Source organism: Odontomachus brunneus, unplaced genomic scaffold (genome assembly GCF_010583005.1).
Source record: "Odontomachus brunneus isolate Ranch 3 - 2012 unplaced genomic scaffold, Obru_v1 Obru_scaffold_054, whole genome shotgun sequence".
NCBI classification, from domain to species: domain Eukaryota; kingdom Metazoa; phylum Arthropoda; class Insecta; order Hymenoptera; family Formicidae; genus Odontomachus; species Odontomachus brunneus.
Genome location: NW_022639504.1, coordinates 670,276 through 690,413, shown reverse-complemented (window position 1 = coordinate 690,413; position 20,138 = coordinate 670,276). Strand labels below are relative to the sequence as shown.

The 20,138-nt window shown below is 43.6% G+C and overlaps 2 protein-coding genes across 4 annotated transcripts in view; both read left to right on the top strand.

Annotated features, from left to right (window-relative positions):
- The first annotated feature begins 3,980 nt into the window (after positions 1-3,980).
- On the top strand, positions 3,981-4,837 carry LOC116845666. The gene is made up of 3 exons (XM_032818658.1): positions 3,981-4,224; positions 4,304-4,462; positions 4,656-4,837. The coding sequence occupies exons 1-3, from the start codon at positions 4,158-4,160 to the stop codon at positions 4,715-4,717; spliced, it is 288 nt and encodes a 95-aa protein (XP_032674549.1). The 5' UTR covers positions 3,981-4,157; the 3' UTR covers positions 4,718-4,837.
- A 1,991-nt stretch (positions 4,838-6,828) lies between these two features.
- LOC116845663 (dexamethasone-induced Ras-related protein 1) overlaps positions 6,829-20,138 on the top strand; it is a 32,526-nt gene continuing 19,216 nt past the window's right edge. Inside the window, exons 1-2 of one of the 3 annotated variants that reach the window (XM_032818652.1) lie at positions 6,829-7,097; positions 7,178-7,425. The gene's annotated coding sequence lies outside the window, so the exon portion shown is untranslated. Of the gene's footprint in view, positions 7,098-7,177; positions 7,426-8,624; positions 8,675-13,336; positions 13,465-20,138 lie in introns of those variants that run through there. The other 2 variants (XM_032818654.1, XM_032818653.1) reach the window with 2 other exon arrangements.

Here is a 20,138-nt window from a genome sequence, read left to right as displayed (position 1 = left end):
CCCCCGTAGGTAAGAAACAGTCGTGATTACCGCAAAACCGAGTTCTCGGAGCGGGGAATTGATCTCGGACTTTCGTTTCCCGCACGTGCAACGTTCTTACAAACGAGCAAACATAAGATAATACGATGTGGCGATGCAAAATATATTTTCGTGTTAATATAAATTTTGCGCAATTATACGAAGAAAAATAATTTGTAATCAGATTATGTTAAAGCACGATTTTTTTAAGAGAAAAGATTCCTCTAAAACTCACGTGACAATTTTGATGTTATTATCGTTTCGTGTGTAAAAGTTTTTTTTTTCGTTTATTCGAATAATCGCGATTATGATCAAATTATATTGTTCTTGTACTGCTCATTGTTGTAAAATTCCGTGTTCTGGTATTCTAGCGCGTTATTTTTAATCTACGAGCCTCATAAAGACAATAGTGTTCCACAAATATCATAATCTTCTGGCACATATTCCACAATACAGAAATATCGCGCGATTGTGTTCGCGCCGCGTGACATTTTGAGCATCATTTCGGAGTAAATAGCGACACATGCTCTCCTAACGGCAACCGCAGAATTCACAAATTCTTGTACGCGCGGTATTTCAAAAGCGGTTTTGGCCCGACTGTGCGAGGATTACTTAAAACTGGCTTTGTGCAAGTAAATTTTCTTTCTGTGTCACCGCGGATGATATTTAAGAAAGGACAAATTCGCGAAATCAATCTTATTCAATACAAATATTCAAATATATATAAAACATGTATATAAAACATTCAAACAATAAATATTTAAATATATATAAAACATGTATATAAAATATTCAAACAATAAATATTCAAATATATATAAAACATATATATAAAACATATATAAAACATATATATAAAACATTTTCAAATATTTAAATAAAAAATATTAGCAAATGTTCAAATAAAATATTCTCACCTTAAGATGCCATTGAACCTAACATCCATTGACATCTTTAATTAATATTGATAAATGACGTTTGCAATCGAAACGATATTATAACGAGATAAGTTTCGTATAATCTCATAATCTACTTTGAATGATCAATGAATTTTCCTTCCGTGTTACCGCAAGTGAAATTTAAGAAGATACAACTTGCAAAGTGTCAATCTTATTTATAATTAAAATATATTCTCAAATGTCCAAATAAAAACTATTCTTAAATATTCAAATAAAAAACCTTTACCTTAAGATGCCATTGAATCTAATTTATTGGTATCGTTAATTTTTATTGACAAATAATGCTTGTAATTATACGATATCAGTGAGATGAGATCTCACGTATAATCTCATTATCTCTGCTTTAGATAATTAGTAATCATAAACCCTCCGTTGTCAGCCCGTTGCAGTCGTTATCGCAAACGTCATTCCTTAACAATCTAGAGAAACAATCGTCGCTAGCACACTGGACCGCTGTTGATAGCATTGAATGATGATACGATCGCGAGATAAGTCGTGTTGTCGATTGCGCTATGAATAGATCGATAGATAAACGTGTAGTTCCGTGTCGTTGCTACCACAAGCAGATACAACGACGCACGGAGAATGATCGAGAGAAAAAAAATTAAACAAACCCGACGAAAATACTCTCGCCCGACACGCAGCCAACAGTTTTCTCTCGTGGCGACATCGCACGGTACAATGCGAAGTCGCCATGACGCACATTCCAACCGATGATCTCTCGCTCCGACAATGTGGGAGGCCGAAATCTCGGCTCCGAAATACGGTAAACATCGACGCGAAATAACCCGTTGTGATCTCGGCGTGCATCTAACCTCAAATCGCCGGACGACCGGCGGACGTTCTTGCACGGATCGCGACGACGCGGAAACACGGCTGTGTGACGCGATGTTCGTGACATAATTGAAATGTGTTCCGGGTTGTGTTGATGAACCGTGCAGGCTCTCGTCGCACCTGTCAATCACCTTTCCGTCACGTTCACCGAGCCCGGGTGAGTGACGATTTGCGTTTTCGCGGCGCCGAATACGCTGACGCGGTCGACGACGACGACGCCGACGTACGACGTGACCGTGCGTCGTCGCTTTTTGCTAATGCAAAAAGAGCTGCGTGGGAACGGCCAGGGTGTGAGGAGCTCGCGCGATGTACCGATCCGTAGCGCGTGCTAGCGACGTTAATTGAATTGAATTTCAACACTCACCGATACGTCGAGGTCCGCCAGGATCTGCCACTCGTGCAGCGGTCGGATGCGCTCCCCTCGTTCGCCACTCTGTCTGCGAAAACACGGAACGAATCAGTTGTCACTAATTAAAGATATCGCGACGGCGGCCATACTGGTCCGCTCCGCGGCACGGCTCGCGCGAGACTCGTGAGATGGCGGCTCGCGCGAGACTCGTGAGATGGCGGCGCGCGCAGCTGCTCGCATGGTAACACGTCAGCCGGCACGCCGCGCCGCGCCGGGCGCGTGTTGACGTTACGAGCGTGTTGATGTTACGCTCCGACGTGAGGCAAAAAACGCCGCTGTGTGAATACGCGACAATATTCTGAAATACACGGAGAATATTCGACCGATAATATTCGCATATTCTACAATATCTAAATTCTGTTTCTACTGAATCTTATGCTGCGATTCTAAGCAAATATCGAGAAATCGTCGTTCGATTTCTCCGAACGAAAGATTTTACTTTACGAGTAAAATCGTAAAGTCATAACTTACGAAACAAAAAGAAAATCATAGATATTTACGAGTTATTATATGACATACAGTCCGCATAGAATTGCAAATCTACTCATAAATTCTTACGAGTCTTACGAGAACAAGTTACGAGTTTTATGATTTTATGTAGAATTGCAGTATTACGCTGTAATTCTAAACAAATATAGGAGTAAATCGTAAAATCGCAAAGTCGTAGCTTACGAAAAAAAAAGAAAATCGTAGATATTTACGAGTTATCATATGACATATAGTCCATATAGAATTGCAGATCTACTCATAAGTTCTTATGAGTCTTACGAGGGCAAGTTACGAGTTTTGTGTAGAATTGCAGTATTATGCTGCAATTCTAAGCAAATATACGAGTAAATCGTAAAATCGCAAAGTCGTAGCTTACGAAAAAAAAAAAGAAAATCGTAGATATTTACGACATATAATATTTATCATATGACATACAGTCCGCATAGAATTGCAGATCTACTCATACGTTCTTACGAGTCTTACGAGAACTATTTACGAGTTTTACGATTTTGTTTAGAATTGCATATTAGTCTCTCAGTTTAAGCTCTATTCAAATCAAGACTTAAACAGATTAGATATAATCGATGTTTGTAACCAGAATAAGTGCGATAACTCACTAATGGATGCACGTCTGATGTTTCGCGTTACTCTAAAGTCTGATTTACAATATGCTCTTTGCTATTTGTTCCTTATTTTTTATTTTCTCTTAAGTTTAAGTTAGAAAGAAACGGGAAATAAAAAATACATTGTAGATCTGGATCAAAGGCATTCACAGTCAGATTTTGTATTTAAGATCGTCTCGAGTCCATCTTCAGATGCTATTTTAATTTTTGCGGATTATTTTAGTGGCTACGAAGCATCTGAGAATGAATTTAAGAAGATATTAAATATAAGATTAGATTATGAATATCGACTCTATAACTGATTTTCGACGTTACATGGCAATCGTATCTATCGATACGATTTGTAGCGATTTATAAAAATATATAAAAATAATAAAAATATATAAAAATTATATATAAATATTATATTATATATAAATATTATATTATATATAAATATATAAAAATTTATAAAAATATATATTTAGTGGAAAATTATAAAATTGATGTTATGTCACTGACGTTTTTACTGGAAATATAATGTCCTGATAGAATATACTTGAGCACTCACTCAACTATATTCTGTTGATATTCTAAACGTAAATTCTAACTGATAAAGTCACGCAACGATAGTATCGACGTGTGATTTGGTTGCCTCGTGTGGTCGCACGTGGCGCGCGGAACGACAGAAACAGCTGTTTCTTTTCCTAACCTCTTCTCCACAACACTGCTGAGAAGTTCCGTCAGTTTTTCCTCGTAAACAAGAACGTGTTGTGAGGGTACGCGTCGACAGTCACAAGCGAGCTGATATTATTCGTACTGGATTGTTAGGTTAAATCAACGACTATGGTGAAGATTAGTCAGCGATCTAAGCTCGCCCCGGACTTTGATCTTTTACGAGGCACCAGCTATTGTAAGATATCGAATGCAATGATTACGTAGAAACATGTAGAGATGAATATCACAATTACGTGTGGCTCATTTGATTTCAGGGACGAAGGTTAAGTACTTCTGGCGCAAAGGGTGGACCGAAATCCCCGTCATAATGGCATGCACACCCTTGACATTGATAGCGACTGGTGGATTTGGTTTCATGGTTTGGTACATCAAAACGCACGATATGACCCCGAAATATCATAAACTACCCTTAAGTAAGTAATCGAAAATAAAGGAAAAATGAGTGAGTTCATTTCCTCGAAGTGAATTGGATTTCCTCGGGTTATGATTACACAATCGCGAGTCGCATCCGCCGATAAAACAGAATCGTGGACGAAAATTAGATAACGCGCAGTTACCTAACCAAGCTTAGGACGCGCTAATGCTAATCTCGCTCTCATATTTTAGTTTACAGACCGGACGACCCGAGAGTAAGCAGAATTCGTCACGAATCGTGGTTCGATAAGTAAATTACACTTGATCGATGGTGCGCTGTGACAGTGTATTATTATGATACACTTATTAATATTGTAGGAATATATAATACATAATACATATAATAAAATTAAAAAAGAAAATAATATAAATTTCATCATGTTCTTAATACACGTTGATCCTTTTCTTCTATGAGAACACTTAAATCTTCACGGTAACACGTAAAATACAGAAGATACGCCTTTTGTCAAGTAAAAAATTGAGAATCTTCATGATCGCGTGTTTCATAGATGCGTACGAATTGTAATTGTGGGCAGCAATGTCTGAAGGAACAATAATCGTAAAAATTTTCATATAAATTTGCCGTAAAGTAGAACGCCACCGAGACGCTTGCCGCGATATACCACGGTCGTACGTTCCTTTTATGTCCTCAACGTCAGGATATTACTGCATCTCCTGGTCTTTAGAAATTTTTCAAGTACATGCGAATATAATATCTCGGCATTCATGCGAAATTATTAAATCCGCGAAGGAATCGCTTTGACGATGAGTCCTACGGAGCTGTTACGAACGAATAATGAATTCGCGTAAAGAGAAAGAGCGAGACAGAGAAGCTATGGTTGTATTTTTACAATTCTAGCTAAAAAAAGCGTGTAAAAGATGACCTAATTATTCGGATACTATTTAAATGTTCTTCAAGTGTCTTCTGAATCTTTCTGTTGCGTCGTCGATGTCTTATTTTCGAGACTGGAAAAAAGATCCTTGAAAGAAAGGATCTTCTCTATTTTTTCCCTATCACGCCGAGTCATTTCAAACTTGTGCTTTTATATGCCCGTGGCCGCAATATTCTGTTCCTCTCTTGCGACATTAAATTTCTGACTTGGGATTCCGCGTCGACGAGGGTGGACGCAACGCGTGCCATGTCGGAGGATTACTGCGCGGAAACGAAGACTGCTCGCCTCGCGTCGCATAATTCCAGTTTATGCCTTCCTCTCGACGATATTCCGTTTATATCGTTCACGGAGCAAGGACGCGCAGCGCGGAGCTGCCCTCGAGGACGTGAACGCACGAGCACACCGATCTTTTTCACTTAAAGTCAGCCCGTCATTTCCTCAACGCCAGAAGCGCGATATGAAAAGAATGCTATTTACAAAAAGCCATATACAAAAAGTCACGGAAAAGAAAAATTACTTGCGACAGCAAGAATCTGTGTGTGGTAACTAAACCTCGTTGTAACATATGGATATCTAAAAATCTAGCTGCCAGTAAACATATATTTATGCTATAAAACCGATGTAATGGCAACAATGACAGAAATTTTGATGGCTACACCAGTAAATTTTTAGTTGTAGCAAGAAATACATTTTCAGTAAACCATGACTAACTACAACGGAGAGATCTCTTCCCATGAGTCCTCTACGTTAACATTAACGTTCGTTAGAATCGAAGTAATTAAATTTATTAAGCTGTCGTCCAAGCGGGTCCATCATTGGATAATTATCGTCGCCCTACTTAAGCAGGAACTTCGACTATCCCAGCCCTGATTCCGCAACTACCTATGTATGTATGTGTGTGTGGAAGCGATAACGCGAGACTGCGAAATTCCGCGTTCGTGCTTTCGAGGCTAAGAAGCAGGACGGTATGCGAAATCGCGAGTTCTGCCGGTTAAGAACCCCTATCTTCGTCCTCCGAGGACGGCCTAAATCTCACCGCGACGAGACAGATGGAGAGACAGAGAGAAAGAGGGGGAGACGTGGAAAGAGAAAGAGGATGGGTGACGAGGGCGGCAGAAAGAGCTGCAGGGGTAGAGAAAGGCAGATACCTCGCGATATTCCAGCGAGTCAGGGCGCAGGATCGTAGGATCGCACAGCCGTTGCTTCTCTGTGTAACGTGTGTACGCTATTCCACCCCATCGAGGACGACTACGGCGTAGCGTAGGTTGTACACGACGCGCGGGAGGGAAGGGTAGAAGCGGCAGGGATGAAGAGGGATGTAGGAGGGAGGCAGGGAAGAGGTGAGCGACGAGTAGCGAGCGAGCGAGCATGCCAGAGAGAGGGAGAGAGGGCGAGCAGAGAGGAGAGGGATGATGCTCGGAGGAGTAAAGATGAGGGAGAGAACGAGAGAGAGACGACAGTCGGCAGGGTGAAAGCAGAGGGGACCTACACGGTACGGAGCACCCCTCGTTGCCTCGCCAGTGGTTCAGTCAGCGCTTCGCACCGGCGTCGCTTTACCTACGCTCCTCGCTCTTGACTCCCGTCGGGCACGTCCTCGCGTGCACATCATCGTATGCCCGTTCGTCTCGCGAAATCAATGAGCCCACGTATCGGCAGGCACCTCAGGCTCTCGTTCGAATAACCGCGGTCGTAAAGCCGTATCGTATCAGCGCGAGATATCTGCCGAGAGAGAGGAAGAGAGGTAGGAACAGAGAAAGAGAGAGAGAGAAAGCGCTGGTACTTGAAGTAGTCGAACTCGTGTGGAAATTTTACCCGTTGAAGCTGCCACTTGTCGCTGCTGTGGTTCGAAGGGGACGGAGCGAGAGGGACAAAGGAGCGGCGGAGAGAGATCGAAAGGGAAAAGAAAGGGAGAGTGCGTCGCAACGAGTGTAGCGAGAGGAGCCAGAGCGTGGACGAAATCGAGAGAACCAATCGAGGACCTGTACGGGTCCTTAACGTTCAGGACGGTGCATGTCTCGGACCCTGTTTCCCAGCTTTTCCTCTGGAAACGCTCTGTCCACGTTCCTGAGGTAAGTAGGGACGAAAAGAGAAGAGAAGGGAGAGCAACATAAGTTGGTCTTGATCAGTAAAAATCGAAAAACAACGAGGTTTTTGCTTCTGATTGAGTCTCACCGCGTATCTTTTACGCCACGAAAATAGAATCAATTTGCTTCCGCGAGAATAACTTTAATTCGCAACGGAAGCAAAGTTTCTAAACGTATATTCTGAGCGGGCGTGTATTAAATGTGTAAAATAATTTGCGAGTTTCAATTTTGATGTTTGCGAGGAACGAGTCGTTTATATGTCATTTTCTTGAATCGCTGGGTGATTCCAAATTGACTTTTCAACATGGAGCAAAGCAAATCGATGAAACTTATGCTTTCGGGGGAGAAGAAGGAAAGTAAGTTAGAACATGAAGAATTATTGTCAATCGAAATTATAAATCTTCCCAAGTTCAATTCAGGACTCCAATTCGAGCATCGCGTGCATCACGTCACAATTAATCACAGTTATTGACGACCGTGATCGAATGCGCGTATAAACTGGTTGAATCATACCGATTTAACGTCCGCTGGAATATCACATCCGTCCTGTGATATCTACGCGATGAGGGACATTCCGAAGGTCCCGGTCAGTGATTTGACCTTCTATTTGCTCAATGTCCTGTCAGTCCGCCACCCTTTCGACCCTTTGATATGTGTACGTTACGTGAGCCTGAGAGAGAGCATGTTGTCTCGAAATAAAATCTTTTTTAGATCAAATATTTTCTAAATAAAGCATTTCCGATTTTTCTTTCTCACAAACATACATACACACACACATACACACACATACACACACGTTTGAAATTATCTCACACGGAGAATCTTCGCTCTCTTGTGAGTTACACGGAATAATTAAAGTGAAAAATATTGAAAAATATACGAGTATCGACCACCAATTAACAGACCTTCATTTCTGCGATTCTTGCGGGAAATTACGTTCTTGATGGAGAAGAATTTTCCATTCAGCCGATACTTCGCGTGTCACGTGTAATTTTGTCTCGCGCGAGTCAATATTTATGTCGGACTAAACGGATGATTCATATATAAAAAACTAGCTTATGTAAGCTGGTTTTCGCTGTGCCAAGATGTATCCATTTCCTGTAAATATTTACAAATTGGTGATCGATATTGCGCCCGTATAGTCGCGATATAAACAAATACTCGTATAGAAACGTTAATCTTCCGAAAAACAGGGACACAAGTTCACGATTCAGAGTGACGGATAACGGTTCAGGTGATATTTTACGCATAAACTTTGATCACAGCTGCACTCGTTAACTTTTTGTACTCGTTATAAATGATGAAAAAATACGGGATTAAAGAACATGCGGCAGAGTTACGTGCGTCGCGCGGACAAAGTGAGATTTTTTGAAATTTTCGCGAGGACAACTTTTTCATCCTTTCAAAAATCGTCGCTGGACTATGCGCGCGGCAGTGCGTCATAACTCAGCGGTTCTTTAGTCCACAGTGTTTTTCAATCTCACGAGGAGAGTTAACGAATGGAAATATATTCAACGCTTACATGCGCCGGGAATAAATATCGCGCATTGGGGATCACACGACGTGTTCCCGATCGCGGACTTACATTCTTTTGTTCGGTAGATTGATATTTTCCCGTAAATATTTGCTTTGCATCACGTCTATCGGGATTTTCTTTTTGTATCAACGCCGACGAAACCGATCTAATCGAAAGAAAGAGAAAGAAAAGGAAAAAAATAATGCAACATCGACTCGGTGGTCGGTCGTTGAACATAGAGATTTTCCGCTAAGCGCTCGAGATAATCCCGCAAAACCCTACGTGCACGCACGTTATACATTATATACACCTTCCACAAATAGCTCAAACTCTTCGTTACTCTGTATGAGGCAACCGACGCGGCATTCTTTTTTCCACTCGTTTGAGAAAAACGCACTTTGAAAGAGTTAATAATTATGTGCTGATGTTGTTGTGGCGAACTTTATTGATTCGCGGAGCTCTGGTAGGTCGTACCTCTCTCTAGTAATAAGCTATTACGACACATACACACACATACACACATTTACACACACGTGCCACTCGTATTTGCGAGTGACATTTAAACGTGCATTCGAAATATTGCGTCGCCCGAAAATCGAAAGGAGAGAAAACAAAAAAGGGGGACGCGAAACAAAATCCGGAATTTACACGTCCGGAAGCTTACACGTGCGTATTTTTCGATTATCGATACGCATTACATCGGTTCGCCAACGCAATTTTTACACGTAGGCTAAAGCACTTCCGTTATACAATGGACGCAGTTTCCAATCGCACAGTTTTTCAGTTACAAAGCGACAGAGGCGTTCGCGAGGCGTAATTGTTTTCGCCCCCGCGCTACCCGTCGAAAATGACAGGACGATGTGCACAATCGCTCATTTCCGATATTCCGGCAAATCGTGTCGTTAAATTGTATCGTTAAATTACCGATATCGAGTGTACACGCGCGAGCGCGCGGTCGCTCGCTCGCGCGCACACACTTCCGGGCTTGCGATATCGGCAGCCCGCGACAATCGCATTATTCGCCACGCGCTTATCTCCAAACTCAAGTAGAAGTGCCCTCATTCACCGCGCTACGCTGTACTATCAATGCACGTATGGTTGATAGTACGGCCCGCTATTCAACGAACGTAACGCCCAAGTTCACTGAAGCCTCGTAAACTCGGCCTGGACTTGGGCCAAATCGAAGTGCCACAGCACCAGCGTCGTGCACATAACTATATGCAGCCGAAACAGCTGTTAACCCGACTTGTTGCACCGTCAACAGACGCAGGCACGCCGCAACTGTTGAACTTCGAGCGGAACACGTAACAAAGCTTCTTTATGGACTTGATTATCATAAGCGACAAATACCAACGATCGTAACTGGCGGCTTAAAAACTGGCATATCGATGATTGCTGGTCGGCGAAGCTCGTTAAACCGTGTATTGCGTTACACTCCCGTTTAATGAAATGAAATTAAATCTACGTATATAAAACAGAAAATGTTTTCTATATTAACTCCTAAACGCTTTGATTCATCTGAATCAAATTTCGAACAGTTTTTGAACAGTTCCTACCGTCTAGGACTCTGCGGAAAATATAGACTAGACGAAGCCTGGACATCTCATTCTTTCCTCCTGATTTCATCTCCTTGACATTTTGTGATAATTTGAATTTCAATGTTTTACATAGAAGCCCCGCCGGGTGGTTTAAGTTAGTTGAATTTATCATATTCGTGTATGCACGTGTAATGTGTACATTAATGATATTAAAATGACGAATATTATATTAAAAGTAACAAAACTACACAAACGTTAATTACCTCATCGCGTTGTTACGATAAAATGCGTTGAAAACAACGAACACCGACGCGAAACAATATCATGCGTCGCGACATGATAACACGCAAGGCCGTGGAGATTTTCTCGTATGCAGCATCGATTGTCCGCTCCGAAAGCGAACCTCGCCGGAACGACGTGTCCCGTATTTTGGGAACGAAGAATCAACTGTATAAAGCAGGAGTATTATTTTCGAAGTACGCTCGATTTCTCGACCCAATAACCGAATTTAGCGCACTCGCGGTATACACAACGGGTCGCGGAGAAAACTAGTTATTTCAGGAAGTAGGCTACGCGAAGATAATCCGCCGCGTCGCGCTCGTAAACGCGCGACTTCGTCGTCGTCGTGTGACTGTGCGCCACCGGAATATAACAAAGCGACAAAGAAAGAGAGAGAGAGAGAGAGAGAGAGAGAGAGAGAGAGAGAGATCTTTCGAGTCGCTGAAGGAACTCCACGACGATCTCTCAAACAAAATTATTCGCGACGGATAAAAAAGCCGGAATTTCCGTGCCAGTAAGCAGCGCCGTCAAAATCTCTCGCGGTACGTCGAGCAGCGTCTCTGTGACGCGCTTTGTGCAAGTTCCCGATAGTTACGATGCATCGACCGCGCGAATTTTCGGTTCAAATGACAATCGTTCAACAGAGGCCGCGTTTCGACATTCATTGTCAGTACTGACAATCTACAGTGTATGTAATACGAATTATAGATTTTCAGTAGCAGTGGCAATAGAATGCCGGAACGCAGCCAGAAAGGATGTTCTCGTCGTGTCACCCCGCTGCCACGTGGCGCGCAGCGGGAAGTAACGACGAGACGACAAAGAGAAGAAAGTTTCGTGCCGCGCCGTGGACCTGCGATTTTAACTTAGTCCGATTTTTCCAATGCGACTTCCTTCCTCTCGTTTGCGTGTTTCTTCTCTCTGAAGTCCACGTGTCAATCATTCCCGCGAGGAAATTTCGCGGTTTCTCAATACACGATATCGAACACTATCCCCGGCCACTTCGAATCGAAAACCTTAACTCAAGTCCACTTGAGTTTGAACGAACAACAAAGTCTCGTCATTCGATTGCTCCTCAAGAGCTGAGTTCGCTGCGAGAGAGTAAAGTCGTTTCCTTCGTTTCCGAGCGCTTACAACTTGAAACTTGTTGATGCCTCGCGACATTTTTATTAATGAAAGATGAAGAGCCAGGGAGGCATCCGCCACTGGAGCCGAGATCAAGGGGTATTCTGACGCAAACCGGTACACAGAGACAAAAAAGAAGAAGGAGAAAAAGGAGAAGAAAAGAAAGCCACGTTTATAACAGAATCTCCTCGGGAAATTCATTTCGGTGCTAAAGAACCGAAAACGATAAAGGTACATCGACGTCGGTACATTGCGTCGCGTCCGGCTGAGTGATTGCAGTCGATTAGCGAATCATCGGCGAACGATGCGCGAGTGTTGCGCTCTTTTTGTACCTGGTCGCTTCTCCACGTGTCCACACACACGGACGGACGAGCGGCGAGCATGAGCGTATGAATAAACACGGCGTTTGAAGGGCCCTCGTCCGTCCGGAGTAGTGCGGCGGGTGCGGTTGTTTAATTGCAATTGCCAATCAATAGAGACAATCAAGCTCTTAATTACCAGGACCTAACCTGTTGGTCGGAATTCGGCTTTCGTCGCGCTTTCGTCGATTAGCTCGTCTCATAAAAGCTAAGTTTCCTCTTCCTCCCCCCTCTCTCTCTCTCTCTCCCTTTCTCTCTTGTTGACACAGCGCACGCGTCGAAAATAAGCCCGCACCTCGTTTCTTCGAAAACTTCTCCAGCTTGTCTATCTGCCACACTGTATATATTATATCCCCGGGTATATATCGAGTTTAAAGCGAAATCTAGTATCCCGCGCGCATAAGAAGCAGGTGTATTCGCGGTGGAAACTCGCGGCGACGGTAGTTACACAGGGTGTCCCAGGGTGAAACTCGCGCGCCTCCAGCCGCCCACGACTTCCTTAATCTTGCCGGCGACGATTTCGCTTCAGTGAAAATTTAATTGGATGTAATCCATTGTTCGTGTCCTTCAGCTCTTGAAATATCCTTATAATGAAGCCTCAGTTAAAATTGGTCGAGGAGAACAACGGGATTATACTTTTATCTCCTGAAATACTCCTCGGAGTTTAGCTTCCCGACGTCTCCCTTAAAGACTAATCTACTTGCGAAGAAAAAAGAGGAAGAAATCGGCCCAAATTGGACGCACGTGGAAACGAGGCACGTGGAAACGAGACGCGCGGTAGAAACGGGAACACCCTGTACGTGATATAACTCGCGAGCGCCGTGATGTTGATGCTGTTGACGAGGTTACTTTCAGCGCATTAACGCGCGCGCGCGCCTTTCCTCACAGGCTGTCGTTGCGACTGACGTTGACAGGCGCCTCTCTATTATAATATTCGCTCGTAAACTTACGAATTGCTCCCCCTTCCCCTCTCTCTCTCTCTCTCTCTCTCTCTCTCTCTCTCTCTCTCTCTCTCTCTCTTTCTCTCTCTCTCTTAGCTAACGTCGTTAGAAATTGTCTCACGACGTTCGAACACGAGATGCGCGGATATACGACGATAACGACGATACTAGTAACAACAGCCGGACCGAACTCGAGAACGAAATAACACCTATAAGAGCCCAATCAGATTACGGCGCGAGCAAGCAAAAGCACTCAGTGGCGAACGTTAGTGAGTAGTTAGTCCTGAGTTAAGTAACGACGCGAGAAGCGTGGCAAGAGTGCCGAAGAGGGAAAGGGAAAGAGAGAGAAAGAGAGAAAGTCAGCGATCGAGCGAATGAGAGAAAGAGAGAGAGACAAAATTACTTTTCTACTCGGAATGGACGGAACTGCGTATCCGTCTAATTACGATGGGTAATTTATCGGCGAATCAGAGAACTCTGAAGATTCGTCTTCACTCGATTACTACATCGTCTGTAATGTTACTTTATACTGTGCCGACAACGTTCGAGTCGCGCGATGAGACGGTAGTGTAAATGAAATAAAAGTAAATTATACATATATCGAGGACAACGTGATTACAAGAGCAACGTCGATATCTCGCAGTGACGGGAAATTTTTGAATTTCTCCTCTCTCTCTGTAATCATTCCCCTTGCAACACAGGATTCCAAGTATCTCTGCGCGAACTCTTCTGTGTTTTGACATGAGAGAAACGAAAATTACTGAAAAAGTGTGATTTACACAGCTGTTTCGTTCAACGGTAACTACGACGAGTTCTTTTATTTTTCATACCTTTCAATTATCCGAGAGATATTTCCCATATTAGTGGTTATTCCTTGAAACTTGTCCCATGTGAGTTACTTAAATTTGAACTTAAACTTAGATGTGAGTTTTGTAGTTGAATCGCGATTCCACATATATAATGTCAGATACATCGCATAATTTAACTAAAAAATTCAGATCTGACTTGGATTCTCAAATCTGAGTATTATACGTGAAACAAGTTTCATGTGACAACTATTAATACAGACCTCAGGTACACAAGTATAAAATTCGCGTCGTCGTTGTTGCGACGATGTTTGCAAATGATAGATGAATGATAGAATCAGCAATTAGATACAACACCGACAGATTTTCGTTGACGCGGTTGAGAACTCCGCTTTTTCCGCGGTAACGGATTGTGCAACTTCTCTCTCTTCTGCTCTTACTTTTTCAAGAGACAGAACACTCTTGAATGGTAGCAAGATTGAAAGAAATAGTTCGCTCAGATTTTAACTCGACCGGATATGGAGTTTCAGACAGAAAGAAACTGGCGCGCTCTCTTTCCCCTCCCTCTCTTCCCCCAAGAATATCTTTTAACCGACGGCTTTAACCATCTCTTGCGGCTCGGACGATATCAGAACGGACGACCCGGCAGCGCAAAGGGTGTCAGCCTAGGATTAAATGGGGCGGAGTAATCGTTTAGCGTCGTAATTATATACTTGCGTAACTCCAGGTTCACATAATATCGTAGCCAGAGCCTGCGCGACACACCTTATAGGAAGCCGTGAAAAAACCACCCTCGCCCTCGTAAGATAAAAGTGTCAATTCCGGACACGTAGCTAACCCTGGATTTTTACTGTTTTGATCAAACACATATATTTAAACTTTCAACATCTAAACCCGCGCAAATTTCGTTTCTACCATTTGGGAGTCTTTTCCTCTCTTGGAGGAAAACGGCTTTCGAAGAGTATTGCTTGGGAAGGCACAATGGACTCTGTCATAATAGACGGATATTCTCTCTCTATAAGGACTGTCCCTTGATAAAAAAATAAAAAGGAAAACCTTCAACATAAAAAAGTTTATATATATTCTTAGATATATTTTATGTTAAAAATCTAAAGACTCGTACCCAATATAGTTCAAGTATTCGCATTTAAAGACAAAAGTTGCATTCCAAATTATCCTTTTTAAGGAAAATTTTGCTGAAAATCCGTTGTATATGTTGTATATGTAATGTTGTATATGTAACGCGAACTATACTTCAGCAAAATTTCAAAAGAGCGTTCTGGAATACAACTCGAAGCAACAAGAACGTCCGAGATTAGGTACGTGTCCGGGAATTGGTACTTTTATCTTACCGGAGCCGGGGGATGCTTCTTGCACCCGAGGTTTTCTCTACGTGGCTGTCGCGAGAGGAGGATTTTTAATTCGCGCGGACGAATCGTCGCATGAAATATGCAACAGCGATTAAGGAATAAATGAAATATCGCGGGAATGGCGAACCGCGCCGGCGTTGCGCTCTGCCAACGCGGTACGCCATTCATCAAATAAAATATATCGCGATGTAATTGCTAAATGCAATACCGCTAAATGGCACACCACAACCGTAAATGCATGAAGCGGCGGTACGACACGTGCATTACAAATAAACGCGCAAGTGGACGATTACAAACAACAGAGCGACATCGACATCGCCGGGTCCTTTGAGGATATCCGCTCGTTAATCGCGCATCGCCGAGATGAGACGCGAACATAGAAGCTCGTTGCCGTGCGCGATCGACGCTTTCTCGCTCGCTCCAGGGCGACGTAATAACGTCGCGCAATTATCTTGCCGAGTATCGCTAATCCTCGGACAGACGCGGAACAGAGCGAGCGCGCACAGAGAAACAAAGTTATTCCGCGACATAAGCCTGCCGTGAGACGATCGTGCCCGCCGGGAAAATAGTATGTCACCGAATCGTTAAACGGATGTTTAGCAGGCGTTGACGGGCGAATCCGCTTAGCGTGATTAATCCATGCGGCATTAAGAGGATAACGCTCCGCGATACACTCGAAACTTTGCTCGATACCGTCGAACGCGGGACCCTGCGAACGGCCGAACAACGTCGTCATAATCCGATTGCCGATGTTGCAAGCGCAAAGAGAGACAGAAAGAGAGAGAGGGGAAGGGCAGGGGAAGGGAGGCAGGTCGGACAAGCCGATATCTTGTCGCTCGGTTTTATCAGCCGACCGTGGGTGGCGGTGTTGGTGTTGGTAATGGTGGCGATGGTGGTGTGGCGTTAAGAGATCAATGTTCCTCCGAACCCTCGCGTGTCGACGAGAACTTAGCTCATAAACGCGCGATCGCAAAATCGATAATACACATGTAGCGCACGCACACCGGTATATGTTTGTCCCTCATTTTTCCGTGTTGTATCGTATCACAACGCGCCAGCGATAAAACGTAACGAGCCGGCTTACGCTTCGCGAGCACAACGAGCTCGTTCTCGAGGAACGTGGAATCTTATCAGAAGGCCGGAGAAGTTCGTATTTTCCGGCGCGCGGATCATTAGAATCGCGAGATCCGCGGCTTGATAAATCGCCCGTTTTATCTTTAATTCGATCTCGAGGCCCGGTCTCGAGCGTAATAAAAATCGATGGCTTGCCCCGACGTCGACGGCGGCGGCGAATTCCCTAGAATAAGATTCCGGCAATATGCGCTGCCGCTAAAAATACACGTGGTATAAATTGTCCGCGATATACAGTAGCGCCGAATCTGTATATCTCCGATCGCGATGATTATCCTCCTCCTCCTCCCCCCTGAGGCGGGATAGATAACGGCGCTAGCCCTAATATCTGCATTTACATAGTCTCTATAGTCCCGCGCGCTACACAATTTCTATCCTGGTACTACCAGAGGCTGCCTATTACCATCCCGCACGGAGTATTCATAGGCAGCCGCTGTAAGCGGCAAGCGCGGACAGTTGCTACTTCCCCTGAGAACCGTCATTGTCGACAGCGTAGAACGCTTCTCTTGGCGCCAGGATCTAAAATAAAAATCCGCGCGATCGAAGATTGTCAACCTCGGTTTGATCACCTCGTGATATTCGCGTAATGTTACAGCACGTCATTCACGTTTTCATCAACGTCGGGTAATTTTAACTCGGCCACAAAGGACCTCGCGATGGAGTTATTCCGTGCTCTCTGTGGACTTGGTGAAAATGTATTTCTGTTGTCCTAATGATCCATCAGATCGTATTTGTTAGTACGACTTCTGCACTCCGAGGGAACGACATGACAACTATATGAGTTTTCTACGTAGAATTAACGCACATAGTTTAACGAACTATTTTATATTTATTGCAGCTAAAGCTGAGTAATAATTATGTAAATCATACGGTCGTACATTTCTCGTAACGATTCAGCTTTAGTTGCAATAACTACAGAATAAGTTATTGAACAATATACTTTAATTCTGCAACGTGCAAAAGGAGCTCGTATAATTGCCACTTACACAGTTGCCACCACCATGTCTTTTTCTCTGAGTATGAGGTAATAAGAGATGTGATTTTATTTGTGCTCTTTGTTCAAGATAGATTTTGTACATTCTTACCAGAATGTTTCGTCAAAAAAGAGGAAAAAGAAAACGTAAGAGAAGGAAAAGTTCCTAATGGAAGGGTATAAAGGGTTGGTCTCAGTTTGGTTTTACTCTACTGAAATCGGAAGTCGCGAGGGGAAGGAAATAAATCTTGGTTTCTTGCACACTAGTTCTGATCCGCGAAAGAAACGGAGTAGCAGTAAAATTGAGATTATAGTTAACCGACTTCGCGGGGAAAAACACCGTTCATAAATTCTAAAAATAGTAATAGCAGAACGCCCGACTTTTATTTCGTGGGATATGTGCACGACTGGTGAGATACGCGTGGATGGAGGTACAGAAGAACGTCGATACCGCCGCGAGATGTATCGCGCGAGACGGATAACGCTCGTCGTACTTGAGACACAAGTAAAATATGACTGCAATCCGATTCAATCCGCGTATGCAAGTGCCCTCGCCTTCGCTAACGTCCCGTTTTTTATGTGCATTTGTAGTTGCGAACGAAAAATATCGCAACCCCATTTCTCCGGGGTGGGCCAGAAATAAAGCGTTATTGACATGCAATAATAGCTTTAGTCGACACTCGCCTCTAAGAAACAATTGCGGTCAGTAATTACGATCTCACCGGCCGGTTTAAGAATTCATAGAACGGCTCGAATTAACGGCCAAAAATCGCACGAGATGGAATTTCGCGCGACGTTCAACAAGAAGGGAAAAAAAGAAATGTTTCTTTCCCCCGTAGTTACGCGATTTACGTCACCATTCGCTAAACGGCATCGAATGTATCGGAGCGATTCGTGCTGTTAGCGTCGTGGAATAAAAGCGACGAGAATAAAACGCGATCTGGGCTCACTGTTTCCCTCACAAAATAGGTTACTACATTCCCGAAGAAGGCCGAGAGAGGAGGAGGGGGAAGAAGAGGTAAAAAGGACAGCAATACGCGCGGCGCGTTTTAATGGAAGCCTTTAATAATTGCAGCCCACACCCTCGCGCGCGGGCATCAGGTGTCCTATTTAAATATTTATAAAGCCTCACCTCTTGTGTATATCGTCTCGAAACCGAGACACGCGAAGCGGTACGCTGTCTTGTTACAAGGTAAATTTGCGGAGCAACGACGACGAGCATCGAGTTTACTTCATGTATTTTTCAACAGAACGCGTCTAGGAAGATTCCTCTCCGACGGCGCATCAACAAGCGTCGCACCGCTAGTCCTTTCGTGCTTAATCAATTTTGAGAGAAACCAATATTTGACGTTTGAAATAACAAGGAGCTTTCACGGGACAGGTATTTGCGAGTTTAGGATTCAGTGCATTAGAGTATTTATACTTTTAGAAATCATTCAGGAGATCGCGAATGTCGATATTTGCGAGCTACGCGACGTTAAAAGACTGTTCGCGTATGGTTTTCCCTACGCGAAAGAAAGATACGCGAGAGAAGGCGGAGCGATTCGAGTAGTTTCACCGTCGCATTCACGAAGTAACACCATTTTTGTTTCTTCTAATGGACCTTCTGCAACTGTTGCGCGTTAAAGTGGTGTTAAACGACATTCAGAACTTGCTTCGTTGCAATTATTAGCGTTCTATTCAGCGCGTTCAAGTTAGAAGTGTACGGGCGTTATGGTAAAGATTTAACGCGTTCTATTATTCGCCAGTTTCTGCCCGAGCGGTGTGCCGCGCATCCGCGAACGCCCAAGCCGAGGGTAAACTTTCCGAAGACGAACACGAAGAATAATGTTATCGCTTAGCGTAGGTAGAATCCTCGATTCCTAAGCGTGAATAAAGCCTCCCCCGCGACACTGACGCTAGAGGAACATTAGTATCCGTAGCGAACGTGAATTTACAGGTGACGGAGAGATACGAATTGCTTCTTATCCCTATAATTAATACATTCGGAGATCTATACGCGGAAAAAGGATTAGCCGCGAAAGCTCAAATATAGCTGAAATATAGCCGACTAAGATGAAATAGTCACTGAAATAGTGTCTAATATCGTTTCAGTCGAAGCTAAATGTATTTTAGCTGTATGAATTTCGGCGCTACAGCCAAAAATATTCGCTGCTAGATAGAAAATTCGTACTATATAATTTCGCTTCTCTCTCTCTCTCTCTCTCTTTCATTAAATTTTTTATACTCATTAGAAACCTAATACTGACGCGCTTCAGATTACAAATCCAAGATTTCCCATTAATTTTTAACCCAGATTAACATCCGATTTAACGCAAACGCAAAAATCAAATCGTATCTATCGTACTCGCATGATTACGTTGTTTGATCTTTATTCCATAGAAGGACGATTGCACACCCATCGAAAGCGCGATATTTCCCTTTCCAGTGATCCTTGTTTCAAGTCGCTACGACGTCCACGAGTGGAGTTATTGACGATTTTATCGATCCCCGTTTTAGATCATTCGGCGTAATCGCTGCGGAGAGCTGCGAATAAGGCATGACGCAACGCGAGAATGGAATGCGGAACTGGTTATTGCTTCCAATGAGTCACTTTAGCAACGACACGCGGCAAGCTCAGCCGGCTACCCCCACTCCACGACTCAGATAAGAGTAGTGCCCCC